The sequence below is a fragment of the Mustela nivalis genome, assembly GCF_964662115.1.
Source record: "Mustela nivalis genome assembly, chromosome: 17".
NCBI lineage: Eukaryota > Metazoa > Chordata > Mammalia > Carnivora > Mustelidae > Mustela > Mustela nivalis.
Genome location: NC_139036.1, coordinates 59329609 through 59357010, shown reverse-complemented (window position 1 = coordinate 59357010; position 27402 = coordinate 59329609). Strand labels below are relative to the sequence as shown.

The window sequence follows — 27402 nt, the reverse complement described above, 5'->3', positions numbered from 1 at the left end:
ACTCCCATCCCTCTGGCCAGTGCAGGACCCTCCCCCCTCTGACCAGTGCAGGACCCTCCCCCCTCTGACCAGTGCAGGACCCTCTCCCCTGTGACCAGTGCAGGACCCCTCCCCCCTCTGACCAGTGCAGGACCCCTCCCCCCTCTGACCAGTGCAGGACCCTCCCCCCTCTGACCAGTGCAGGACCCCTCCCCCCTCTGGCTAGATGAGGACACCTGTCCCTTCGGACTACTGTGGGACCCCCGTGCCCTCTGACCAGCCGGGGACCTCTCCCCCACCCGATTCAGGGGACTCCTACTCTGCCCCGACTCTTCCCTCTGACTTGAGGGACAGGTAGTCCCCCCCACCCCACCCCACCCCACCCCCTGACTATCATGGGCCGACTTTGAACCCTGGCGTCCTGCTCCCTTCTCTGGGACAGCTGTCCCTGAGTCCAGTCCCTGGACTGGAGTACCCCTTCCGTGATCGCTGGGCCTCCCCTCTGGGGCCGGCACTTTGTCACACGGGCAGCAGGCCACCCTCCCCCGCCCCGGGCCTCCCTGTCCTCCCTCCTGTGCCCAGACCACCTGCCATCCTCCTGCACGACCCTCGGGCCCGACGCGCTCCCCCTAGGTGCGGCGCCTCCTCCTTCGTCCCTGCTGCTCGCTGCCTTCCCTTTGCCCCGTGTGTCCCCAGGCCTGGCGGATCCCGGGACTCGCCGTCACTCTCCTGCCGGCCAGGTCCGGCTCTCGCGCGGTCGCCTTGGCGTGCCCAGGGAGCCGGGGCCTCTGGGCGCACCAGCCCCACTTGTCACCGTTGTCCCGGAGGACGTGCTTGACGTCGTTCCCCAGCGTGGTTCCGGGGCGCAGGTTCGGGGCCAGGCGTCTGCTGTGGTCAGCGGGCTCCTCCCGGCTCCTCGGCGTAGGAAACAAGCCCGGCAAGAGCACAGGGTCACGGGAGGGTCCCCGAAGAGGAAGCAGGTGCTGCAGCCTCCTCTTCCTCTCCCTTTTCGGAGCGGTAATGGGACGGATGCCCCCCAGCACCCAGCCCGCAGGCCTCTGGGCAGGACCGTCCAGCCTGGGCCTGTGGGCACTGCGGGCAGCGGCCTCCCAGGCCCCTCCCCGGCAGCCTCCGTGAGCCTTCTCTTCCAGCCTCCGGGCCCACCGATGGGCCAGGCTGCCCCCTGTGGGCCTGGGCGGTGGGGGGGGGGGTCTCCGGTGAGGCGCGCGTCTGTTCAGGGGCGACCTGGAGGCTGAGCGGTCTCCGTGTTCTCGCTGGACCTGTCACGGAAGGCGTGGGTGCCCCGGGGACAGTGGAGGAAGTCCTGGACTTGCAAGAGTATCTGAGCCACGTCGTGTCTCTCCCTGCCTGGGTCTGAGCGTTCGGTGCTCTCTGCAGCAGGCTTCTCCCCCCAGAGCCCACCTCGGCCGTGGCTCCCGCCCTGCCTCTCGGCCACGGCCCTGCCCTGAGTGTGTGGGTTTCGGCTGTCGATCCGCCACGCTTCTTGAACCACGGAGGGGGTGCGGGCAGACCCAGACAGGGACGGGACCGCGCCTCGATCTGCTGGTGTGTCCCATCCCTCCCCCCCCCCCCCCGACATGGGGCCCCTGAGGTGGGCTCGTGCGGCCTCACAAGAATGCGGCCCCTTTCTTCCGAGTCTTAAGACCCTGCGGCGGCCGTCTGGGGCGCCACGCACACACCTGAGTGTTTCCTCTTTAAAGCCGCATCTCAGATCTGAGGGCGCGGCCAGGCGCCCTGAAATGCATCAGCGCCGTGACCGGGATGTCACTCTGTCGTGTGGACATCTGTGGAATGGTACCGGGGACGCGGGAGGGGACATCTAACCCGTGCTCTCTTCCTTCCAGAATGCTCTGGACGGGGGCTTTCGGGCTTTTGTGTGGGCTTTCCTCCTGGTGAGAGCAAGACAGTTCCTTAGACAAGAGCGTCCTGGCAGCAGGGAGGTCTGGGAAGGTGTTCAGTTTGTCCGTCTGTTTCTCGTTTACCTGTCACAAGCGCGGTCGTTACCGGGACATCGCAGCTCCGGGTTCCCAAGCAGAGTGCCGCCACATCCGTGTTCACTGGGGACGTGCCGTGGGAAACCACGCCTCGTGTAGGCACTGAGGGACAGCGTGGAAGGGTCCGATCCCAGCGCTTCCCGAAGGGCTACAGGGGGTCCAGCCAGGCCACGTGTGTCCTGCAGTGCTGACCGCTGTGTCCGGGGAGCCCGGCCCTGGAGAGGACAGGACAGAAGATGGGCTCAGGCAGGTGCAAGCCCACTAATCTGGGTGCGTGGTGGGATTTTTATTGCGTCCCCTTAGTCTCAGGTTCTCTGGAAAACAGCCCTGATAATGCAGTGTTGTTTGGGATGTGGCTTAGACTGGAAGGGCAGCTTTTCGCCGAAAAGTCCTCCTGATGCGTAACCTTGGCGATCCAGCACCGGCACACACGGCCCTCCTGGGATGTAACAGGTGCAGGCGGTGCGGGGCTCCGGAGCTGTGCCGCCTGCAGCGTGGACAGAGCCGTGTGTGCACGGTCCTGGCCCCTGGGAAAGCTGGACATCCTCCCTGTCTCCCTTCTTGTGGTCGGCAGTAACGGCTCCCCGAGATAGCCACGTCCTAACCCCCAGAACCTGCAAGTGCGCGCTGTGGCAAGAGGGGATGAAGGCAGCAGATGGAAGGAAGGGTGCTGATCAGCTGACCTTGAACCAGGAAACGGATCCTGGAGTGTCCAGGTGGCCCAGGGTAACCCCGGCCAGAGGAAGCAGGAGACAGAGGCAGAGGAGCGGGGGCCGGGGGCAGCGGAGAGGTGCGGAGCGCTGTGCTGCCGCGTGGAAGGCAAGCAGTGCCCGGTCCTCCAGAAGCAGGAGGCGTCGGAGGGGAGGGTTCTCCGCGGGCCTCTGAGGGAGCACGGCCCTTGATTTCGGCCGGGGGGGGGGGGGGGTCCTGCAGGGCCGTGAATGAGTGTGCGGCGTCAGGCTGTGGTCGCAACCCCAGTCCCCTCAGGTGCGGGCTTACAGACGGAAACAGGGCTGAAGAAGGAGTTACCCTGAGCTGTGTTTAACTTGCTCCAGGAAGCAGCCGTGAGCGCCTGCTGTGTGCAGAGTGAGGGAGCGCCAGGGGAGGCACCGCAGCCTTTAGGGAGACGGCTGTCAGCCGGAGGACCTCAGGTAGTCCCTGGAGGACATTGGCTTCTGTGACTTGCCCTCTGCCTCTCACACCTGCCCAAATTCGAAAGGAAACTTCCAGTACAATAGAGCCTTGGTGAGTCCCACGCAGCAGAACGCCTTGGGTCGGGCAACGCGTTCACAGAGCCTGTGTTCGAGGATCGCTCCCCCGAGACACACCCAGCAGTCTTGGAGGCTCAGAAGCCCTGGGCCTCGGTGTCACCTTGTGTCACTCTGACGAACGCAGGAGGAGCTCCCTCCTCTCCCGCCAGGAAGTGCACGTAGGCCGCGAGCAGAGCCGGGACTCTGACCTGCCCGCTGTCCGGACGCAAGCTCTGCAGGACCGTTCAGGTCACAGACCGCGGTGGGGAAGGGGAGACAGCCGCTGCCCAGGACAAAGGGCCTGAGGGGCAGAGGCACAGTCTCAGGGGGGAGGCAGAGCCTGAGAGGGAGGCAGAGGACCCGCCCTCTTGCTTCCTGCCCCTCCTAGATCCTGAAAGGGAGGAGTTTTGCTCTGGCAGCTGCTGTTAAACCTGTTTGTTTGGCCACCGGCCACACACCTGAAGGAAGAGGAGAAAGAGACCCTCCAGGTTGGGGGCTGTATCAGGAATGGCTGCCACCTTTCTTCCGAGCCTTCTGTAGAATCCCAAAGATGGCCCAGGAAGGTAGGGGGGCCAGGGCAGGAGCGTCTCCCTGGCAGTGGCGCTCCCTCGGAGTCCAGGGACCCACTTGGGAGTGGAAGGACACAGAGTCACACCTTGCCGTTTCAGGCCTGTGTTAGAAGGACGTGCTGGCGAAAGAAACCACAGACGTAGGGGTGTCGGTTAGCCATGCTTGACAGCTGTTTGAAAAAGAGGGGAGTGGGGAAGAAGTTGGGCCTGGAGCAGCCTGCGTGGTGGTGGTTCCTCTGGGGGGCTCTTTGCAGGGACCTCGCCCTGCAGCGTGGTGGGCGCGGGAGAAGGGAAGCCAGCGGGGGTGCGGTCCCTGGGGGTTTCTGAGCGGGAGAGAACTGGCGCCGGCCCACCCGGACAGGTGAGCTTGGCCAGTCAAAGAGCCTGCGACGTTTTCCCATAGCAGCTTGGTTCTGATTTTCCCAGAGATACCAAATCAGCCCGTTAGGCTGCAGATGCTGGGGCTGACAGCCTTGTCTCCGAACGGCAAATGTCTGGACTGCTCAGAACCTCAAGGGGCGTGGGCAAGGAGACCCCTTCCCACGGGCCCCTCTCCTGGGAGCCGCTTCGTCCACTTGCACTCAGCCTTCACCGGCACATTTCAGCCGCGTATGTGGCTGGAAGTTTTGGGGAGGGGAGTGTTTTGTTTTGAAATAAAAACACAAGCTCTCATTCTGCACAAGACAGGCCGCTCACCGTCCGCTCTGGGCGCGGACCAGCCGGGAGTGGTGCAGAACGAAGAGAAAGGCATCCGGGTTTCTGCTACAAAATGAAAGTAACTCCTGGGATCGTAGCGGAGGGATGGCGATCCAGGTTGGGTTTTGATGCAAAGAGAAATGATTCCAGTGGCAAAAAGGGATTCCTGGAAGGCGGACAGAGTTCCGCGCGGCCTGGAAGTGGTCATTCCCTGCATAACAGAAGGCGACGGGGCCGGGGCTCCCTGCCCTCCAGGAGCTCACAGCCAAGCCGGACGGATGGCGGCAGGAAGGCGTGGTCCGTGCTGTTACAGAGCCACGTTCCGGGAGGAGGAGGCACAGAGGGCTGTGTGAGGACGTGCCCTTGTTTCCAGGGCTCCCGTGGCAAGTTCCCGCAAACGTGGTGGCTGGAAACCACACACGCGTGCTCTCACGGTGCCGAGGCCGGAAGTCCACTGTTCGTGTCACCGGGCTGAAACCGAGGGCTGTGCTCCCTTCGAAGGCTCTAGGGGACAATCTGTCCTTGTCTCTTCTGACTTCTGGGGATTCTAGGTGCTTCTGGGCTGTGGCCACGTCACTCCTCTCTCTGCCTTCGTGGTCAGTGGCCTCTTCCATCACTGTCTAATGTCCCTCTGCCTTCCTTTCGTAAGGACACACGGGGTCGCCTCTGGGCTTCCCCTGGATTAACTTCCCATCTCGAGACCCTAAACTGAGCCACATCTGCAGAGTCTTTATTGACAGATGAGGGGACACTCAGGTTCGGGGTTGAGGCCGGGACACCTTTGGGTGTCCACAGGAGGGAAGCTCACTGGTCGGGGAGGGGGTCCTTCACCATAGACTCAGGACAGGGTGGGAACGGCACAGCAGAAGCATCACTATCATGGCACACCCAGGGACTTCCAGATGCTTCTGTGTGGTCAGAGAGAGCATCATCCCAGGTGGCAGCAGCGTCACGCACAGGGGCTTGGCTGTGGGCTGTGGCATTATAAAATGCCCAGCACTAACTAGGGGAGTGGCGGGGGTGCGGAGCAGCTGAGGGTTCGTCCTCTAGTGGGCCAGCTTTGGGATCTAGCAGAGAACTTTAATCCGGATTCACTTTTTAGAAAAATCACGCTATCAGCTGTGTGGAGGCTGGAGTGGAGAGCGTCTAGGCCAGGGACCCGCGCACGGTTTCTCTGGACAGACGGGCAGGCCGTGTGTTCATCTTTGCAGGCCGCAGCGTCCCTCACCAGGCTGCCGTGCTCTCTGCGGACAGGATGGGCTGGCTGCTCGTGCCGGTTAACCTGACGGGTTTCCCTCCCCTCCGGGCAAGGGGCAGAAGTGCCAGCAAAGGGATGAGGGCAGCGGGCAGCCAGGAGCAGGCGACCTGGCCCGGGTCCTGCAGCACGCGACTCATTCAGCAGCTCTGGGGAGTCGGCTCCGTTCTGCCACGGTTTACGTGCGAGGAGCCAAGGCCCCAAGATGCCAGCTCAGGCAGCTAGTGAGCGGCACAGTGCAGGTTGGACCTGGAGGACCTAAGTCAGCAGGAGGCCATGGCGAGATAGGACCCAAGTCTGGAGCTGGGGTACAGACCAGACCGGTGAGGGGGCCCGGTGCCTGCTGGGATGTGAGGAGGAAGTGAGCCAGCTGTGCCTTAGGCTGCCTCCTGAGGTCTGGGAGCGGCCTCACTGGCCAGTAAATTCCTGAGGGAGCCCTTTCCGCAGGCGGAGGAGGAGGCTTGGCCGCTGGGCCTGCTGGAGCTGGAATTCAGGGCACAGGTGCAGGCTTGGAAGGTGCGGGAAGCCCTCACTCTAGTGGCTGTGCCCCTGGAGACTGAGGTCATCTCAGGGAAGATGCAGAAGAAGGGGTGGGTGGCAGGGAAGGAGCCACAGCCTCGGGGGCTGAGGAGGGAGAGGACCTGGGAGTGTCGCCGTGTCGCCTCACCGTCCCTGCCGGCAGGAGGCTCAGCCGTGCGTCATGGACCATCCTGGAGGGACCAAGGGGTGGTTGCTCTCCCAGGATGTTAAGGGACAGGGAGGGACCAAGGTGTCTCAGGGTGGGAAGGGTTCTTTCTCCATTCAGAATCGGGGATTCACCACTGCTGTTCAGGATGGTGAGGGCCAGGGAGGGGCCAAGGTGCAGGGGTTGGGGGTGGTTCTCTGCTGGCTCACGCATAAACACGCGTCCACAGTATTTACTGGGTGCTCTCAGCACACCTGCGAGTAGAACCTGGAGACCAGATGGCTCCTCGGGTGGCAGATTTGGACACGAATGTAGGAGGCAAAGAACCCAGTAGAGCAGGCGTAGCGGAACCCTCCACAGGCAGCAGGATGGGGTCTCTTGGTCCCCCGAGCCCCTGGACCAGGGCCAGGCAGCCTGGTGCATGAGGTGCGTGTATGGGGGCTCTACCCTGGGCCCCCACATCCTCTGCGGGACGCCAGCAGACAGGGGACGTGCTGAGATGACCAGTGGCAGGATGGTGACTCGGGAATGGAGCGGATGCAGACCAGGGGCCAGTAGGACCACACATCACAATGGGGACACCAGGCTACCGCTTGGTGTGACAGCTGGGGGCCGGAGGCAGGGCTGGAGCTGAGGGCTGTGGCAGGTGTGGGCCTAGTCGTCATTCCTTCGACAAATGTGCGCAGTTTCTACTGTGGGCCCCGCTGTGGACCTGGGCCGTGAGCTCACGGTGGGCTAGTCCCTGCCCCGCGGCGCTAAGGTAGAGCAGAAGTAACGACACAAGCTGCCATGCTGGCGAGTGCGCAGGCGTGCAGGGCCGTCTCGGGGCAGCGGGCAGCCACGTCTTCCCGAGGGGCATCCAGAAAAGAAGGTGAGGCAGCCGCGCAGGGGAAGGAGCGGCCTGGGCACGGGTGCACGAGGGCTGCGGTGGCCAGTTGGCGGCAGAGGAGCTGGCTTGGATGGGTTTGGTCCTGGCAGGGGCCCAGTAGCAGGGAGGGTTTACTCCTCCAACACGTGCTGACAGGGTCTGAGCTGCTTGCGTGGGTAGCAGGGGTCTCTGGCTCTGGGGCACGGAGGTCAGCGGGGAAGGGCGTGGAAGCAGGTGAGTGCAGGGGGCAAGCTGGGTGGAGGGGCGACCGAACGGGCAGGCCTCCCGTCGGAGCAGCTGCTGTGGAAGGAGACTGGGGGCCGTGCCTGGGGTGCTCCAGGGGCTCCTGGTTCAGAACTTCTGTTCGCAGAACAGCCTCGCACAGAAAAGAGCATCTCCCCTTTTCTGTCACCTGTGACAGTCACTAAAGGGCAGTCACAGCTTCCTGGTGAAATTCTGGTCCCGGGCAGGTGGGAATGTGGCCGCTCGCCATCCGCAGGGCTATTCCGAAGGGAGGAGTCGGGGCAAGGGAGTGAGACTTACTTGGAACTCGTAAGTTCCGGATGCGTTAGGATCCCCGGCAGAGTCTGGAACAGGAGGGGAGAGGGGGAGGCGAGAGCCCAGCGGCCACGTCACGCAGGGGCTCCAGGCTGGGTGGCTTGGGCCCAGCCGCGGTTTGTGAAGACCCGGGGCTGGGCGCAGCTGAGAAGGGGCAGCGGCTGGGACCCCTGTTTCCCTGCCGAGGAGGCTCAGCCACCAGCTCTGTGGCCACGACGGAGCCACTTCCTGGGGAGGAGGAGCCCCGGCCCAGGAGGGAAGCCCGGGATAGCACCTGAGGGAGGAGCGGGAGTTTCCCGAGCCTGCCCCCCGGCCCCCCAGTCCGCACGGCACCCTCCTGCCGCCTTGCTCGCTCCTTAGAGGTCCCTTTTGGGCACTTGAGCCTATGGGCAAAACCTAAACATCTGCCCAAAAGCAAGAGAAGGAAGGGCTAGCTTCCACGTGGAACTGTTGCCTTGTTTTTCCACCCTCGGTGCCAGCGGCCTGTGGTGTGGACGGGAGCTCCTCAGCAGCCCCTGCGCGTGGGCCACGTGGACTGGGGTGCGGGGAGAGGCCCGAGTGCTGTGGAGCTGCCCGGTCCCCCCTGCCCCGCTGTCCCCCGGCAGTGAGAGGAGCATCTGCCCCTGAAGTCCCGTTGTTGGTGGTGTGGGGGCAGGGGGCAGAGGTGCCCCCGTGGTTCAGCCGGGGGCCTGTCTTGGGCGGGGACGGACTGACTCACAGCTGGAGACAGAGGGCGAGAGCCGCAGACCAGGGCTCTGCCGAGTCTGCCCCCCAGCTTGGCTGCCGCCCTGAGACAGACACGGGTCTGGCGCCGCAGTGGCCTCGCCGACCAGGCCACATGCCTCTGCTGGGGACGGAAGCTGGGAGAGATGGGGAACGACAGCCCTTGCCGGCCGCCGCCCCCCAGCTGTGCTGCTGCACCTCAGAGCGGACCAGGGTCCCAGGCCAAGCCAGGCCCCCGGTGAGGCCAGCTGTCCTTTGGGGCTGGTGCGCCAATGCTAGGCTCCAGGCCAGGAAGGCCGGTCAGATGCTGGTCCCTCTGTCATTTGCATTAACAGAAGGGCGCCAGAGGACAGACTTAGCCGAAAACAGAAGTATTTCATTTAGCCTAAATCTGCTTTATGCTTATATTAATATTACAGAATCCTAGCCCAGGCGGAAGTCAGGACTCCTGGGTGAGCAGACATCACCCCTGTGCGCTGTCCTGGGAGCACAGGACACAGCGGAGCCCACCGACTGACATGTAGCGTGATGTGGCGGGCGGCAGACGCCCAGGAAGGGGATGTGGAGGCTGCTGTTGGGAGCGGAGCCCTCAGGGAGAGCTGCCCGATGAGATCACGTTTGACAAGCATACACAGTGGGCCCTCTCTGCGCCCTGCGCCCCCCAGACCCCTCAGCACCCCCACCACCTCCCTTGCCCCCTGCGGCTCCTTCTTTCTAAGCTGGCAAAGCACCAGCCTACACAGACCTTGCCCTCACTGAGCTTTCTGTCTTGCCAGTCGAGACAGGACAGGGAAGAATTTTGCTTTGGAAAGACTTCTCATCCTGCCAACTAAGAGTAAATAAAGATATTGCTAGACTCAGAGTGTAATTAAGCCAAGGAAGTGACAATGGCCGCAAAGTAGCGGCCGTGCCATTCTGGGTACAGCAGCCTTCGGGCCGTGCACTTTCTAGTCATTGAAAAGCCACTGTGCTTTGCAGGTCACTGACCCCTGTCCTCTCTGTCTGGGTGCCCAGGTCCCGCCTGCCCTTCGGTCTGATGCCCGTCCAGCCCTCCAACCACCTGGAATGGAATGAGCCTATGCACTCCCTCCGGATCAGTGTGGGGGGCCTTCCGGTGCTGGCGTCCATGACCAAGGCGGCGGACCCCCGCTTCCGCCCCCGCTGGAAAGTGATCCTGCCGTCCTTTGTGGGTGCTGCTGTCCTCTGGCTGCTCTACTCCCACCGCCCACCCCCAGGCCGGCCCCCTGCACCCAACGCGCACAGCTGGAGGCTCAGCCAGGTGCCTGCTGACCGGTACAATGACACCTACCCCCTGTCTGCCCCCCAGAGGACGCCGGGCGGGACTCGGTACCGAATCGCAGTTATTGCCGACTTGGACACAGAGTCTAGAGCCCAAGAGGAAAATACCTGGTTCAGTTACCTGAAGAAGGGCTATCTGACCCTGTCAGACAGCGGGGACAAGGTGGCCGTGGAGTGGGACAAAGGCCACGGGATCCTCGAGTCCCACCTAGCTGAAAAGGGGCGGGGCATGGAGCTGTCTGAGCTCATCGTCTTCAATGGGAGACTCTACTCTGTGGACGACCGGACCGGGGTCATCTACCAGATCGAGGGTACCAGAGCCGTGCCGTGGGTGATTCTGTCCGATGGCGATGGAACCGTGGGGAAAGGTAAGTCGGGCCCTCCCAGTCTCCCGGCTTCGGCTGGGATGGTGAGGCCAGGCTTGCACTGGCCCGCGCACGTGTGGTAAAGCAGTCACGCGACCGGAGGAGAGACCACCAGGTAGAGCCATCCCCCTCCTTCCTGCCCACAGCTGTGTCCCCCACCCCCCACCGCTGGCCTCACACCGAAGCTTGTTTCTAGAAGACTGGCCAGGAAGCCGGTCCTTCCCAGGACAAGTGTGAGCGCCGCTCTCGGCGCTCCTGGGAAGGAGTCCCTTCTTACGTCTTCAAGGGGTCTTCAGAACACACAGGAATGACAGCCCCACGCGTCGTACCTTTAAGCTGTGGGGTCAGATTGCTCCCATTTTGAACTGAGACTTTCCAGAGAAGGTAAACGCACACTGCCCAGCTCTCCTTTCTGCAAACGCGGCAGCAGGAGGGTCTGTGCGTGGGTGGCAGTGACTGTGCTCCAGTGGGGTCCGAGCGTGGAACTCCTGTGACCCGCTGATCTGCTGCGTGCTGGAAAGGAGTGCCCGCGTTCAGGCAGGGGGAGCACAGGGCTCCGAGAGGGAGCCCGAGTGGCCCAGAGCCCTGGACAGGAAGGGGCAGGGAGGCGCTAGGCGTGGGGGGGGGGCATGGACAGAGGCCTCCGTGCTCGGGGGGAGGTGTGCTCCACCACTCTGCCCTGGTGGGTGTGTGCGCTCCAGGAACCTGCATGCTGCCGGCCCCTCTCAGGTCAGAAAAGGAATGGCAGCACGCATCTGGGCCCGTGGGACACATGCTGTCCACCAGCCCTCCGCGTGGCTATAAAACCCCTCCGTGCTTGCCCAGGCCTGGGGCAATGGGCTGGGAACTATCTGGAGCAAGTTTCAGAGAAGATACTGGTCGCCGGATTCCTGCTGTAGTTGGTCCGCATTCATGGGCAGTGCCTGTGGCACTACGACTGCCGTCGTAGTTCAGGTCTTCCCGGTTGGGTCAGGAAGAAAGCAGAGCCTTGGGTTGCCCCGTGGTCGGGTCATCAGAAAGAATAGAAGTCCTGATAAATGGAGAGGGTCTCTTCTCGAACGTGACCCAGGGGAGCTGGCAAGGCTGCTGGGACCACGGGAGCTCAGCAGGTCCCTCCAGAGCCGCCCGCAGAGAAGCATTCTGGCTGCTGCCGTTGCTCGGGGCGGGCCACTGCTCTGCGTCCTCCGTGCCAGCAAGAAGCTTGCAGAACATCTGGGAAAGCAAGCGCAATTGAGAACACAGTGGGGGCGAGCATCCCACACAGCCCGAGGGCACTGCAGCCTGCAGGTCAGGCTCAGGGCAAGTGAACAAACACAGCGCTCGCCGTGGACTCTGGGCGCCCCCACCAGCCCCTCTCAGCTCTGCCTATTGGCGCTTCCCCTGCGCTCTGTGGGCACCAGGCATGGTGGCGAGGAACCGCACTCTGCCGTGGTAATCACCCCAGACGCTTCCTCTGCCCCGGTTGGAGGGGTCCTGAGGCCGGGGCGTACGGATCGGAGGAGACGGACGAGCAGCTGGCAGCAGGGCCTTTGGGAGAGGATGGGCAGGCGGCTGAGGGGCCAGCGGCAGGAGGCACTGGAATCTGTTTAGGGGAGGCCGTCCCAGCGGAGGGTTCCTGGACCCAGTGGCCAAAGAGAACGTGACACATCCTAGGGGGTGCGGACAGGATTGCGTAGAAGGCGGAGGGAGGTGGCCGGCGGCCGGCCCTCTGGGAATGGAGCCCTGAGCCAGGCTGACCTGCCCCCTGCCCTCGCCTCACTGTCTCGTGGGACGTCTCCGACACTCCGCGTCGCCGGACGCCACGGGAACCTGGGGAGCAGAGGGGTGGCTGTCCTCTCAGGCGTGTCCCCTCGTGTCCTTGTCCCCAGGCTTCAAAGCCGAGTGGCTGGCTGTGAAGGACGAGCACCTGTATGTGGGTGGCCTGGGCAAGGAGTGGACCACCAGCACGGGGGAGGTGATGAACGAAAACCCGGAGTGGGTGAAGGTGGTGGGCTGCAGAGGCAGCGTGGACCACGAGAACTGGGTGTCCAGCTACAATGCCCTGCGGGCCGCTGCAGGGATCCAGCCTCCAGGTAAGGGCCTGGCCCCGCCTGGGGGGGCGGCGGGCGAGTGGTGGCGCGCTGCGCAGGCGTGTTCCCCGGCCCTTTGCTTCTAAACCACCGCGGTGTTCAGGGCTCAGGTTTGTTGATTTCTGTCCGTGACGGCCGCTCCCACAGGCCAGCGGCTGCCGGGCACAGAGGAGCCATTTGCCCCTCGTCCACCGGCCCCGCCGCCTTGCCTCCCGCCGCGTCAGACCGCAGCCCCTCCCGCTGAGCTCTCTGGCTGTCGCCCCCCGACAGAGCGCCGGCTCTCCGCCGCGCCTTCCAGGAGTTGTGCCGTGTGTGGTGGGGGGTTGTCCGGCTCAGAGCGGTCAGGCAGCTCTAGGCTTGGGGAGCGTGACGCTGAGGACATTGCTTGGCCCCCAGATAGAAGGCTGCTGCTTCCTTTTCGACTCGGAGCAACCCCTGCCCCGGCCCCGACCTCTGCCTGACAAATCAAACCCGCTCCCTTCCCCTGGCCCCGCTTTGTGCTCCTCAGCACCAGGGACACAGAGATGCAGCAGAACTCAGGGCCGCAGGTGACCAGACATGGGGCGCGGACGACCGAAGGGCCCGTGTGGTCTTCGTTACTCTGGATAATCTAAACAAGGACAGCTGGAGAGGCCTGTGGGACAGAGGGAGGTCTGAGGAGGATTGAGTGGGGACGCTGCCCCAACAGACGGGACAGGCCACCACCTCGCAGCGTCCGCGGCATAAAGCCCGCGCGGGGAAGGAGGCGCCGCGGGCACACCCCCGTATGCGGACCGTCCTGCCCACGTCTGGTCATGGGTGGGGCGGGGCCGGGCCCCCTGGGCAGTCTGGTGACCTGTGGGTCTGTCGTGCGTCCCCAGGCTACCTCATTCACGAATCTGCCTGCTGGAGCGACACGCTGCAGCGCTGGTTCTTCCTGCCGCGCCGGGCCAGCCACGAGCGGTACAGCGAGAAGGACGACGAGCACCGGGGCACCAACCTGCTGCTGAGCGCCGCGCAGGACTTCGGCCACATCTCCGTCAGCCGCGTGGGGGACGTGATCCCCACGCACGGCTTCTCCTCCTTCAAGTTCATCCCCAACACCGACGACCAGATCATTGTGGCCCTCAAGTCTGAGGAGGACGGGGGCCAGGTCGCCACCTACATCATGGCTTTCACACTGGACGGCCGCTTCCTCCTGCCCGAGACCAAGATCGGCAACGTGAAGTATGAAGGAATAGAGTTTATTTAAACGGACAAAACTCAGACCAGCAAGGCCTAGAGCTGGACAGTTCTCAGCTCCGTCAGGACGCGAATTCCATAAAAACCAGAGACGGCACTTTTCTGTGGTGTTTTGTTTTGCTTTCTTTTCCTTTTCGAGCTCCACGGTGTTTGCCTGGTTTAGGGAGTTCAGCCCCAGGGTTCGTGGGAGTCCCTGGAGCTGGGGACGCGGCCTGGCCCCATGGGGCACCGACCCGTGTGCGCTGCCATCTGGTGGCGGGAGCTGTCCCTGCAGGCACCCTGAGCTGCCCCCGGAACCTGGCCCTGCCCTCCCTCCGACCTCTTTCTCCTCTTTCTGCTCGGTCCTCCGCCCACTCAGTGAATCGTGCGCTCCTGCTGTGCGCCCAGCACTGTGCCCCTCTGGGAAGGAGACAGCGAGTCCGAAGTGGACCGGCAGGTCAGACACTCCCAGGCCACCTCCTTCTTCCTTCGTGAACCTCGTGCATTAAATCCAGCTCTCCTGGGAAAGCGTCTGTCTACACTGCAGAGAATCGCAGGGCTGGCGGGTGAGGGCGCTCCAGGTTCGCCTCCCTCCGCTCACTTGTCCTCAGCCTGGCATCAGTCTCCACGTCGCATGGCCGACTCCAGTGCTCCGTTCGGGGGAACTTCTGTGGCCGTGCGGCACTTTGAAGTTGTAATTATTAACTTATTTTAATCTAACCAATTTCCTTTCTTGGAATCACCAAATCTGATCGCACAGAGCAAAGTCCCACAGTCAACAACTTCGTTTCCAGCGGCGGGGAGATTGGCGTTAAGTTCTGACCGTTGGTAAGATAAGATTTTAACGTTTCCCAGTCCTTGGTCAGAGGATACAAAGGTGAAGCGATGCTTCTTACAACCAGCTCCCAGAGCTTGTCATGCCCTGAAAGGCTTCCACAAATGTTATCTTGTGCTTCCTGACCCAAGTGGGACCCTGCGTCCTGCCACACCCGCCCTGGGTCCCGGCTGCAGGGCTCTGTCCTCCAGAGGGTAGTGGTGATGCCTGCCTGGCCCCATGGCTTCTGTCCCCGACCTTTTGTTCCCCCTTCCCTGAGGAGCTTCGCAGTCTTTTCTTCTGGAAACTTCGCACAAACCCTGCCTGTCTGCATCCTTTGGCCTCTTCTCCGTGCTCCAGGGCGAAGGCAGAGGGTTAGGACAGGTGAGGCCGGACGGGAGCCAAGAAGGGCCCCACCATCAGCCCGTAGCGCCCCTGCCCTGAAGCTTGCTCTCCCCTCAGGAGGATGTGCGGGGTGAGGGGGATGGCCTGGGAACGGCCGTCAGACTTTCCCACAGACTCTAGGAAGGAGCCCAGTGAGGGTCCGTCTTGTGCTGCCGTGTGTTTCTTCCACGGCGGGACGGGCAGCAGAAGAATGTGACACGTTTCTCTGGACCTCGGCTCCCGCTGGACACAGCCTGAAAGACCCGAGTCTTTTCTGACTTTGCCTGGCCAGGCTCCCAGACCCACGTCCTTGATGAATGTCACTGATGCTGGGGCTGTGTGAGTTTTTAGGACAGAGGCGGAATTAGGGAAGTCGGAGGGCTCGGAACAGTCACCAAGTTGAGACCTTTAAGTCATGGCTTAGGTGCCCTGAAGAACATTAGAGCTGTCTGTGATTTTCAGCTCTTTAAACTGAGAGGGGTTTTGGTTTCTTGTATCTGCTACTGTCTGCAAAAGGATTGTGTCCCTTCCAACTGGAGCCGTTGTTTTGTAAACAATAAAGTGCCAGAGGGGACTGTGAGTTCTCTTTGTCTCCTGGTCTGTGTTGGGTGGTGGCTGAGGGCCTGCGGAGCCAGAGCTGCAGTGGTTTCACAAGACAGCTGTCTGAGGCTGGGGTCTGACATGCCAGGGGAGTTCACGGGACAGGCACCATCGGCAGATGGGGAAGGACTTTTCTGGAAAATGAATCATCCAGTCCTTTTTCCTGAATCTGAAGAAGTCTCTTTGGGTCATAGTGGTTAAGATTACAGGCTGGGAAGCCCCTCGCAGGCTCCAGTCCTGGCCCCTCACTTGCACGTGACCTGGGACAGCTTCTCTAACTTCTCTGTCCTTCGGGTTCCTCGTCTGTAAAGGGCGGATGCTGTCGGGAGAAGCCCGGTGCTCGCTTGGTTACTGTGTGCTCCCCCCTCCCCCGCGGCTGCCTGGGCCCTGGGGCGCCCCGGCTCACTGGGCAGGAGGAGGATCCCAGGAAGGTCTAGACCTGTTAGGGCCTCGGTAGCGTGGCCGTGAAGCTGTGGGGATGACAGTTCCCGAGGCGGCAGGATCCGAGGCAGCTCTACATCGAAGCCCCCAGAGCACTGGAAGGGGAGGCTGGGTCCGGAAGAGGAGAAACCACGAGAGCGTGAGGTCTCGTGAGCCAAGTGCGCCCACAGTTCCTTTTGTCTCCTCAGACCCTCCCTTCCCCTCCCAGCCCTGCTCTGGTCCCCAGAGACTGCCCGGAGTGAGCCTCACCTATGCCCTCTGAGATGACCCTGACCGGCAGGAGGGAGGAGGATGAGCTGGGGGTCCCAGATTCCCTCCCGCAGGGCTGCCTCGGGCGCGGTCGCGCCAGGCGAGTCCCTCTACTCTCTCAGCCCGTGCTCCAGCGAGTGCTCCCTGCCCTGGTCCCTCCCGGCCTGAGAGCAGCCGAGCCCCAGATTCCACTCGAGCCCTTGTGGTGTCCCTCCCCTGCTCACTCACACCTTGTAACTAGCCCTTCTTCAAGCCTCCTCGGTGACCCCCGTTTGGAGCCATCTGTTTCCTGCTGGGAGCCCGACCCATCAAACACCCCAGGGAGGTCAAGCAGGAATGTCTAGAAGTATTCGTGGACTGAGCGACAAGGAGGATCCAGTGTTCTTGGCGATCCTGGCGAGAACAGTCCCAGGAGAGCCATGAGGGAGACACAGGAGCGCATCAGCCTGGGGCAGGAGGAGACAGGGCATCGCAAAGCGAGGAGGAAGGATCCGAAAACCCGCCGTGAGCTCTCGGAGAAGCCGTGAGCCGGTGGCCAACACACGTGGTGACTTTGGCCCCCGAGGTTCTCCGTCTATTCAGGCGCAGCTGATCAGCAAAGAGAAAACTCCCGAAAGCCACTTTGGAGCGGAGTGAAACACAGCGCCCGAGGTTAGCTGCTTCCCCAGTGTTAACCCTGTCATGTACACTTCAATCGGTGAGTCCCAAAGTAAACTGCACCTTAGTAAAATTGTTAAAAAGATCTAAATAAAACAAAAATAAAATGCCTCCACACAAAGAAAATGGTTTTCCTGGTAAATCGGATCAAAGATTTGAAGAAGAAATGATGCCAAGCCCCCACAAAGTCTTCTATGATTTTGGACACTTCCCAACTCATTTCATGGGCTTCCCTATCCTGATACCAGAACCAGACAAATATGTTACAAAAAAAAAAAAAAGAAAGAAAGAAATCTAGACTAGTATCCCCCCATGAACATAGATGAAAAACCTTCAGCAAACCTTTAGCTGGTTGAATCCGGCTGCGTATGAAAGTGAAAATAGTTCATGAGAGAGTGTGTCTTACTCTGGGAATGCAAGAGTGGTTTAATATTTGAAAATCGCCCAAATCCACCACATGGACAGACTAAGAAGGAAAAACCATATGATCATCTCCAAAGATACAGGAAAAGGACTTGCCAGACTCACTATCCATTCATGATTTTAAAAACAAGCAAACAAAACTCTTAGCGAACCGCGCGGAAAAGGATCGTCTCTAACCCGGTGAAGGGGACATGCAAAACCCTCCAGCTCATGTCCTGCGTGGTGCTGTTCCAGAGAAACGCTCTGGAAACAAGGCAAGTATGGCCACTGTCCCCACCCCCGCGCCACCACTTAGCTTCTTACGGTGAAATAATTTTGAACAGCAGACGTTGCCGAGCTCAGTGAAGCTCTGTTCCCCGCACGCAGCCTTCTCCGGTGCCAACCCTCCCGGTTACCACGCCTGGAAGCACCGTCGCTGCGCTCACCACGCTCCGCCACAGTCGTCTGTTGGGGTGTCCCGGGCAGCGCAGCGAGGCAAGGACAAGACAGTCACCCAGACTGGAAGAGAAAGAACCAAACTGTCTTAACTTGCCGATGACGAGACGGACTGGATGGAGAAGCCGAAGACATCTCCAAAGAAGGGCCACCGGAACTAGCAGCTGAGTTTAGCAAAGCCAAGGGACGTGTGGTGCCCGCACAGAAACTAACATTCCCGTGTAGCTCCAGCGAGCGACTGGAAACCACGCAATAGATGGAAATCGTTAGATACCAGCACGGGGAAGGCGTATAGACCGAAACTGTTAACACGGATGAGCTCAAAGCCCGAGGACACGGAACGATGTGCCGTCTCGACGGACGGGACTGCTAAATCTGAGATGGACAGAGTCACAGGCTTTCCACTGTCTGGCTTCCGGACTTCATATATATTAAGCAATAAGCAACCCAAGCTGTCGTATTGGCAGGAGAACAATGACCTGTACATCGAAGGAACAGAAGGAGCCCGTAAATAGGCCCCTGTGTGTGGTCCATGGCTTCGGGGCCAAGGGGCCAGGGCAGTTTACTGGGGGGAGAAGGTTGTCTTTGTGTAAGTGGTGTGGGGACAAGTCTGATCTCTGTGGAGACCATTGACTGGAACCCTTAGCTCCCACCATTTGCAAAATTACCTCAGGACAGATCATAGAACTAAAGGCAGGAACGAACGCTACGAAATTCCAGAAGCCCATGGACTTTGGGTCAGGCAGAGACATCTTCCGTGTGTCACCAAAACAATGACACTTTGAGCTCCATCTAGATTTGAAAGCTTCATCCTTCAGAGGACGCTGTGAAGATGAAAAGGCATGGGAAGGTGAGAACTAGATCTGCAGACCCCATCTGCTGAAGGACTTGCGTTCGCAGTGTGTAGAGGACATGGACAGCTCAGTAAGAAGACAGGCAGCCCAACTTAAAACGCGAGCAACAGCAAGCGTATCAGAGCTCAGTGGCGTAGGCACTATGAGGCCCCACTGCGCTCCCGCCAGAAAGGGTGCAGTTAAGGAGACTGGCGACGCCAAGGGTCGGTGAAGACGTAGAGTGGCCGGGACACTCCGATGCTTGCCAGCAGGGACGCAGAGCCGTCGGGCCACTGCGTGAAGTAGTCGGATAGTTTCTTAAAATGTTAAATATCCAGGGCCGCCAGGATGGCTCAGTCAGTTAAGCTTCTGACTCTTGATCTCAGCTCTGGTCTCGATGGCAGAGTTGTGAGTTCAAGGTGTGGGTTTGAATCCCAGCGTCTGCCCTTCCCGCTGGATGCTGTCTCTCTGCTCCTCCGTTTCCTCGCCTACGGAGGGGGTTAAGAAGAGCAGCTGCTCCCAGCACGGCGTGAACATCACACGTGTGCACAGTCCATGGCAGTAGCTGGTGGCATGGACACTGGGCAGGAGGTGGGGTAGCCCACAGGCTGGCTGAGCGATCTCTCGTGCCTCGGTGGTGGTGGCTTCCTGGGGACAGCAGCAGCGTGCACCCCATCACAGCCAGGGGCCCAGGCATCCGCAGTGTGCGGGGCTTTCAGCCTCCTCTGAACTGAGCCACTCGGCGCCGGACCAGGAATCTCAAGTGCCAGGTCCGTGGTGCCCTTGCAGAAAGCCCCGGGGAAGCAGATAGCCATAAGCTGGTCCCGCGAAGAGGCCCCGGTCCTGTGTTTTACTCCCTTCCACTTGAAGGACTTCCCAGGACTGTGGGGCTAAGGCTTTGGCAACTTGAGTTTTAAAGGGAGGCTCTGTTAGAGTGGAGCGGGGTGGCCGGCAGGGGGCGCTCTCCTGGCCGGCGCCCGTGGCTGCTGCAGACCCAGCGGGCAGGAGCTGCTTGCCCCCCACCACCTACCTCCCCCGCGCCTCCTTAAGATTCTCTGTCTCTTCCGCCAGCGCTATTTCCAGATCCTGCAGTTTCCTTGGAGGGGGTCAGATGAACCCTGGGACCCCCCAAAACCTCGTGTCTTGGGCAAAGAGCCATTAAATGCGTGACCTCACCCCCGGGACCACAGGCTGCCAGGGAGACAGTGTGTCTCTGTCAGTGGCTGGCAGCCCTGGCTGCACATGGCAGCCACCTGGAAGGCTTTAAAATACCTGTGCCGCTCCCCACGCAGAGACGGTGACTGAGTGGACACAGGCGTCAGGAGTTGGTAAAATTCCCACCTGATTCTCGCGTGCAGACCAGGGGACGACCCGAAGGACCGCCCCCATCCAGAACCTTGGGATGCAGGTGACCAAAACATAGAGGGCGCTGATTGCCTCATTTAAACGCAAATCCCGGGGCTTGACCTTGACTCGAGGCCAGCTGGAGCCGGTGGCTCAGACCATCACATCAGGACCTGCTACTGTCTCTGTGTCCCGGCTCTGCCCCATTTCCCCTCCAAGAGGCGAAGCTGACTCTCACTGCGCCGGGTGCCCTCACGGGCCCTCCCTGACCCCGTCCTTGTAGCAAGGGGTCCGCAGGGCTCTGAGCTGCCAGCTCTGGGTTCGACTCCGGCGGAGCCTGGGGTCCTCAGAGCACAACCTGGGAGCGAGAGAGGGTGCTTCTCCGAGGGGAAACCGCGGTGCCACTTTCTCCCAGAGGCCGGGGATGGCCAGAAGGTGGGCTCCACTCTCTACAGCCACTCCAGAAGCTGCATCCCCTGCCCCGCCGGGAGAGAGACTCCGGGAGAACAGCCGGCCTCGGGGGTGGGTGACATCCTCTGCCGGTGACGGTGACCAGCACAGGCTCTGGGGGACGCTGCTGCGTGTGGGGCCAGCTCTTCCCAGGGCCGGCTGCACATCAGGGCGTGTTGTCTCATGTCTCAGAGCCTCCCTCCCGCTGTTGGGGGATGGGTCCGTGTGGCCTCACAGGGTGGAGCCTCTCTGGGGGGTCAGGCCTGCCAAACGCTCAGAGCCAGGCAGACAGAGTGAGCGGCCATCCCGGCGGCGTCCACTCTGCTGGCCACGTGCCAGACCTGGGACACGGCTCAGAGCGTTCAGGGGGAGCGCCCGGTCACACCGGCACAACCCTGCCCCCACTCCGCCTCGCCCTGTACCCCTCCCCCCCTCCCCCAACGCCAGCCCTGGGGGCCCTTCCGGCTTGGAAGATTGTTGACATTCACGCGTGGCTCTTGGCCGTCTTGCTCTGGTGATGGGCAGCTGTGCCTCCCCGCTCAGGCTTCCACCACCCCGACACCCACGGTCGGAGCTGAGGGGGAGGAGGGGCCCGGGGAGTCTTGTCGGCAGCCAACCCCAGAAGAACCCCGAGTCAGGTGGTTTCTAGGAATCGAAACTAGACTGTTTTCTCTAGTATTTCCTGGGACGAGCCTGACCACACTGCACACTGGGAGGGTTTTCTGGGTGGAAGGCCAGCCTGCAGAGGGAGCCTGCGGCAGGAAGGGGCGAGGCTCCAGGGCAGCCGACAGAACTTGCCTCAGGCAGGTAAGCTTGTGCCTCTTACTCTCAGGTGGGTGTCCCTCTCTCTACCCAACGTCACCTAGTGGGCATAATCTCCCCCTTTTATCCCAACTGGGGATCTGGTGCTCCTCCTCAGCCCAGGGACCATCACGGCTGCTCCCAGATCCAGAAGGTCTCTGTATGGACAGCTGCTCAGGTTGCTCACTGCACAAGGACAAAGGGGCAAGCAGGCTTGGAATTCAGCCCAGTGCGCTTTCCCCAGTTTGTGCATTTCGGCCCAGGCCTACGCATGTCTAAAGGAAAAGTATCTTTTTCTAATTTGCAAAAGGCACCAAATGAGCCAGGGGCAAGCAGTCCCTATCCCAACCACACAAGTGGGAGAAGGAATCAGGCTACAGTAGGTGGCCGTGAACACCGTAAGGGCAGCCACGTTTGCGTACAATACACCAGGCACGACTGGCCATTGTTAATGCAGAAGCGGGGTGCTGTCTTGGGGTCAGCAGGCCCTGACCGGTAGGGGTGCCTGCAACAGCAGCCTCTTGCTGCGCCCAGGAGTGCCGCGGGGGCCACGAGATTCTCTGGAGCCCGAGAGACAAGGACTGGCTCGTCCATGTTCAGGACATGGCGGGGACACAGCAGGTGGAGAGCAGGTTGGAGCAAGCCCCGAGGATTCTAGAGAAGCAAGAACCCCAGACAAAAGCTGGAAGAGCTGGGCCTCCCTACACCCCCTGGGCCCCATCCAGGCTGACTGTGCGGTCTTGGTGGCCCCAGCGTCTCATAGCCTTTGGTTCTTGGGGACACTGACCTCAGGCAGGTCCCCACCCAGGCGCCTGCTCCCCCAGCCCCTACCCAGCTGCAGAGTCCGACCCAGACCTCAGCCTTGATGCCCTGCATCACCCTCCCAGCCGCCGCCTCCGGCCCTCTCTGCCAGTCCTGCCTGGCTCTCTGTGGCCTCCTGACGCGTCCCCTCCCTTCGGGGGCTCACAGACAGCTCTCCAGGCACTCCCCCAGGGGCCCAGCGGCCTGAAGATAAAGCCGACCGCTAGCAAGGCCCACCAGGCCGCTCCTGTCGGGCCCGCAGGCCCCCGAATCCTCCTCCTACCCGCCCCTCCCAGCCCTACTGGCAGCCACACCCAGGGCCTGGTTCTCGGAGAAGGGCTTCTGTTGTTACTGTCCTGCTGCTCAGAGACCTCCCCCGGGCCCCCTTCCCTGGTCTGTCTGGGCAAGTCTTACTCCTCCTTGGAGGACTACCTCCCCCAGCAGGTGAGGGACCCCCGTCACCCTCACAGCTCAGAGGAGCAGGGACTGTGCCCGGCTGTCGTCCTCCATACACAGGGTCTAAACGGTCCTGGACAGACAGGGCCTGCTCCCAAGGGCTGTCCAGCTCTGCCTTCTGACTCAACTGCTTCCTTCCACCCCAGGACAGGGGCCCCCCCTCCCCGGAGAGGCTATGGCCGTCCCATTGCTCCTCTGGATGTGGCTGCTGGCGGCAGGGACTCAAGGTGAGTTGTGCCGTGTTGGAGAAGCTGCCACTCCCCCTTGAGAATCGAGGCAGCGTTCTGCTCGGGGCTTCGGTCGCGGGGTCAGCCCGGGTCTTCTCTCCTGCTTGAAGCCCGGGTTATCCTAAGTGACGGTGGCTTGTAGGTTCTGTGGGGTAACAAGGGATTCTCTTTTTTTCTTTTTTTTTTTTTTTTAAAGATTTTATTTATTTATTTGTCAGAGAGAGTGAGCACAGGCAGACAGAGTGGCAGGCAGAGGCAGAGGGAGAAGCAGGGAGCCTGACGTGGGACTCGATCCCAGGACGCTGGGATCATGACCTGAGCCGAAGGCAGCCGCTTAACCAACTGAGCCACCCAGGTGTCCCATCTTTTTTTCTTTTTTTTTTAAGATTTTATTTATTTATTTGACAGAGAGAGATCACAAGTAGGCAGAGAGGCAGGCAGAGAGGGAGGGGGAAGCAGGCTCCCTGCTGAGCAGAGAGCCCGATGCGGGGCTCGATCCCAGGACCCTGAGATCATGCATGACCTGAGCCGAAGGCAGAGGCTTAACCCTCTGAGCCACCCAGGCGCCCCATAACAAGGGATTCTTGATTTCATCCCGTGGGAACCAGAGGGACCGAGCAGGAGGAGCCCATTGGACAGACCAAATGCAGAGAGCGGGGGTGGGTGCATGAGTCAGGACCCTTCCACACAGTCAGACTTCCAGTGTTCTGGACACCGGTCCTCGTGCTGTCTGCACCCTGGGCTCAGGAGACCCCGTGGAGCCTGGCTACTCCCCCAGCTGAGAACCGCCCTCCGACACGGCACCCGGCCCCCCGGCCCAGAACAGTCCCACTTTGTCTCTGCACCCGACTCATTCTGCCAGTGTTTCTGGGGTTCCCTGGGCTGGGGGTCCCCGGGCCTGCTGCCCCAGGACTCCCCCCACAGCCCTCCCACCGTCATGCGCTCGGTGCACCCCAAGGCCCGTACACCCTCAGGTGGGGGCAGCGTGGGCCCCTCCTCCTCCCCTGTTCTTCCCGGGGGCCCCACCTCCCCTACCCTCAGGTGCTAGAGCCCTGGTTCCCCCTTCCGCCCCTTGTCTTGAAGACAAGAAAAGGCGCTTTACCCTTGAGAGGGTGCACGTCTCCCACTCCTCCCCAGTGGGATGGGGGGAGGCATGGGGGGCTATAAGGCTACAGGGGCAGTGGCCCCCCCCGGGGAGGAACTTGACAAGTGACGCTTCCAGGTGGGGGAGGTGACAGGCAGGGTCCCTGCTGGGACGGGGTCCCGGCTGCCTGGCCTCCATCCCTGCTGATGCCTGTGCCCTCGGGAGCCCCGTAGGCGCAGAAGATGGGGACATGCGGCTGGCGGACGGGAACACCCCCAGCGAGGGCCGCGTGGAGATCTTCTACAGAGGCCAGTGGGGGACCGTGTGTGACAACCTGTGGGACCTGACGGATGCCAGCGTCGTCTGCCGGGCCCTGGGGTTTACGAATGCCACTGAGGCTCTGGGCGGAGCAGCCTTTGGGCCAGGTAGGCCTGCCTGCCCCAGGAAGGGACCGTCACCTAAGACCCGCGCGTGGCCCTCCTCACGGAGACACTGGGGACCTGCCGCCCTATTCCCTCGGGGCGCGTCCCTTCCTGAAACGCCCCCACCCCGAGTCTGGTGCAGGGAGGTGGTTCTGATGACACAGAACTAGGCCAACTCCTCGGCAGAGGCTGCTTTATGGCCCAGAGTTCCAAGCTTAAACCCGGAGGTGCGCTCGAGCAGCCCCGCGTTCTACTGGGCGGCGGACGGCCCGGGGACGGGGGGGATGGAGCGCTGCGGTCGCAGCGCAGGTCGGGAGGCCCGCAGAGTTCTTCTCCTGTGGCCGCTCTCCGGCCTTTGCACGGCTTCTGGGGGAGCAGCCCGGCCCTTCCCCCCGAGCCCCGCCCAGACCCCCATCCTCCTTGCTGTGCCACCAGGCACCGGCCCGGTCATGCTGGACGAGGTGGAGTGCACGGGGACGGAGCCCTCGCTGGCCAACTGCACGTCGCTGGGCTGGCTGAAGAGCCGGTGCAGGCACAGTCAGGACGCCAGCGCCGTCTGCACCAACGGTGAGCCCCGGGGCACACACGCCCTCCGCAACAAGTTCCCCTGGGACGCCCCCTGGCCCAGAGGGGACAGGACAACCTCCCGAGCCCACCCCGCTCAGCAGCGATTCCAAACTCCCCACCGTCCTCCAATGGAGCGGCTCGCAGAGGCCGTGTTCACCCGGGCCCAACAGGCCAGAGCTGCGGGCCACCTGCCTGTTGCTGCTCTAAACCCCAGCCTCTCCCCGTTGTCAGTCCTCGTTCTGCAACGTGGAAGGTGGCGCCCACATGCCTGCACAGAAAGCAGAATGTGCCTTCAACCTGCCCCGTGATGGAAGCCCGCCCCTCCCGCCTCTCCCCTGCCCCACGACACGCGCTGACCTCAGCAGGCGCGCTGTGTTCTGCCGCCCCCAGCCCAGCGTCACTGTTGTCCACTTGTCCTTCTTCCGGGCTTCGCACGGGGCCAGAGGGCACATCAGGGCATTGATACAAGGATAGGGCAGCGGCGTGGAGGGCTCGCGGTGGGGTGTGGGATGGGGCAGGGCCGGGAGCAGTCTGGTGGGGAGCCCACGGTGGGAGTGGGGGCCAGAGGAAGGGCGGGCTGAACCCGCCTGGTTGACGTGTCGGGACCGACTCACACCTGCCGGCAGCACAGACAGACCAGGTGCGCTTAGTTCTCAGCGCAGCGCTAGGACTGTCGCGGGGAGGGGGGCGCCGAGGAGTTGCTTCCTAGGCCTCGGTCCCTGAGGGAGGCTGCCGGGGACCCCAAAGCTCGAAACTGAGTTTCCAGAAGACCCTCACTCTTTGGACCGTCAAACCAGGGAGAAGGTTTGGGTTCTTAGAAGGGGTTGCCTGGGTCACTGCTTGTTGGGTCCGGATTGTAAACGGTGGGGCCTCGAGCTCTGGAGGTCAGCAGGGGCCGCCTGAGTGTGGGGGAGCAGGGGAGCTGACCCGGGTGCTCGGCGGGGGTGAGGGCTCTGGGCCGCAGTCGCGAGCGGCACCCTGGGCTTTGGGGCTGGGAGGAGCCTGCGTCCAGGGAGGAGAAGTGCTCTCGGCGACGGTGCCCGACCTGACCATATACTCCCCGCCGCCCCTCCCAGGAACCCGGAGCACCCACACCCTGGACCTGTCGGATGAGCTCCCCGCGGCCCTCGAGCAGATCTTCGACAGCCAGATGGGCTGTGACCTGTCCATCAGGGTGAGGGTGCGGGACCAGCAGCAGGAGGGCCTGGACCTGTGCGCCCACAGGCTGATCCTGTCTTCCAACCCCGAGGCCCAGGCCCTGTGGAAGGAGCCGGGCCGCACGGTCACCATGGAGGTGGACGCAGAGTGCCTGCCTGTCGTCAGAGACTTCATCAGGTGACCGCCCCCGGGATGGGGGTACCAGGGCCCAGGCTCGTCCCCTCCCACAGCGAACCCCAGGGCTACAGCGCCGAGCACACCGGTGCACTCACGAACACACGCACGTGCACGGCACACACGCACTCGCCCACACACACCTGCGTGCAACCACACTCATTCATGTGCACGCACGCACACTTGTGGGTGCACAGGTTGGGCTTACAGTCATGTGTGTTCCACACTCACCAGTGTGCACACGCACTCTCCCTGCCACACTTGTGTGCACACACCCATTCACACACTCCTGCATAGACGTGCATACTCTGCACGGACACCCACGCGCACACACACACACACACACACACAGATAGACCAACTTTCACCAAACACTGCATAAAAAACCTCCCGGAGTAAGTGCCACTATTCTAAGAGGTTCCCAGTGCTCTGTGGGTTCCGAACTCACCAGGAACGAGATGCCTGGCCCAGCTCGGTGAGAGGTGGCTACAGGGGCCTAGGGCAGAGCTGGGAAGGGGCCCCGGGGGTCGCCCAGAGCAGGAGGCTCCTTGCACACTCGAGGCCACGGGTCTGGGCCACTTGCCTCCCAACACCACATCACACAGCCTCTGGAGAGGCCCAGACATGCATGTAGTTGGGAAGAAATCGGGGGCCCAGAAACGCACACACACACCCATCTAGCTCTTCAGTAATGTAAGGCTGTGGTAGAAGATTTCCAAGAACCTACAACCCAGTTACGAGTTCATCCTCCTGCTCCTCACATAATGACCTTGCTTGTGGGAAAGGCAGCACCCCTGTGACCCCAAATCATCACAAAGTCTTACCCAGGCCCTTGCCCACAGCTACGCTGTGCACGTGGTGGGCTCCACAGCGCGCGGGAGCCAATGCCCCGGATGAGGAAACGGACACACGGGGGCCAGCCTGCCCTGTGCCTGGGCCGTCGCTCCTGCCAGGCCGCCCTGCTGGGGCCTCCAGGGGCTGGTGTTCAGAAAGCATCCGTTTAAAAAGACCTGTTCCTTCTTGTTCTTGAGACCTAAAGCTTTATATAGCAGGAAGCGACATTTAAGAGAAAACAACAAATGGCCGTGGAAAGAGATGAAAATGGTTTCTTTCCAGCCACATGAGGAGTCGGTAGCTAGCCTGCGCCCCTCCCAGCGGGGTCAGGGATTTCTGTGATGTCTGAGGAGGAGGGCCTGTGCCTGTCCCACTCCCCGCCTTCCCGGGGCCAAGCTGGAGTCGTGCCCTGGGTCACCAGGAGCAGGGGCTCCCAGTTGGCAGGGGAAGCAGATGGGGGACAAACTGGGGTGACGCTCATGTCACGGAGCACGAGACAGGTGCTGGGGACCGACGGGGTTGGCTGGGCTTGTGCCGGCGGGAAGAGGGGGCAGTGCCACACCGCCGCTCCGGGCACCTGCCCCCAGCCAAGGGGTCCGCAGTGACGGGCAAGGCGGAGAGCAGGAGGTGGTGGGGCGGCCTCGGTCACGGGGGAGGGACGGAGCCTCATGCTCCGGGACCCTGGGATCTGCCTGCTTGTCTGTGCACATGGCTTTG

At 62.0% G+C, this 27402-nt stretch overlaps 1 protein-coding gene and 2 long non-coding RNA genes across 12 annotated transcripts in view; 1 reads left to right on the top strand and 2 right to left on the bottom strand.

Moving 5' to 3' along the window:
- Window positions 1-27402, top strand: part of CANT1 (calcium activated nucleotidase 1) — a 29607-nt gene that overhangs the window by 616 nt on the left and 1589 nt on the right. The window contains exons 1-8 of one of the 10 annotated variants that reach the window (XM_082705439.1): window positions 3682-3807; window positions 9613-10265; window positions 12131-12334; window positions 22366-22446; window positions 22643-22801; window positions 23764-23955; window positions 24388-24519; window positions 25596-25854. In XM_082705439.1, the coding sequence (XP_082561565.1) occupies window positions 9635-10265; window positions 12131-12334; window positions 22366-22446; window positions 22643-22801; window positions 23764-23955; window positions 24388-24519; window positions 25596-25854 (1658 nt within the window). In that variant the 5' untranslated portion in view covers window positions 3682-3807; window positions 9613-9634. Of the gene's footprint in view, window positions 1-3681; window positions 3808-9612; window positions 10266-12130; window positions 12335-13191; window positions 15310-19712; window positions 20234-20837; window positions 20969-22365; window positions 22447-22642; window positions 22802-23763; window positions 23956-24387; window positions 24520-25595; window positions 25855-27402 lie in introns of those variants that run through there. The other 9 variants (XM_082705444.1, XM_082705445.1, XM_082705441.1 and 6 more) reach the window with 9 other exon arrangements.
- LOC309850927 lies at window positions 17073-18780 on the bottom strand. Its single transcript, XR_014304531.1, has 2 exons — window positions 18203-18780; window positions 17073-17597 (listed from the first exon to the last, which is right to left on the bottom strand). It is a non-coding gene; the product is annotated as an uncharacterized lncRNA (long non-coding RNA).
- Window positions 22812-27402, bottom strand: part of LOC309850932 — a 180482-nt gene continuing 175891 nt past the window's right edge. Inside the window, exon 2 of the long non-coding RNA XR_014304537.1 lies at window positions 22812-22913. This is a non-coding gene — a long non-coding RNA (uncharacterized lncRNA). The remainder of the gene's footprint in view (window positions 22914-27402) is intronic.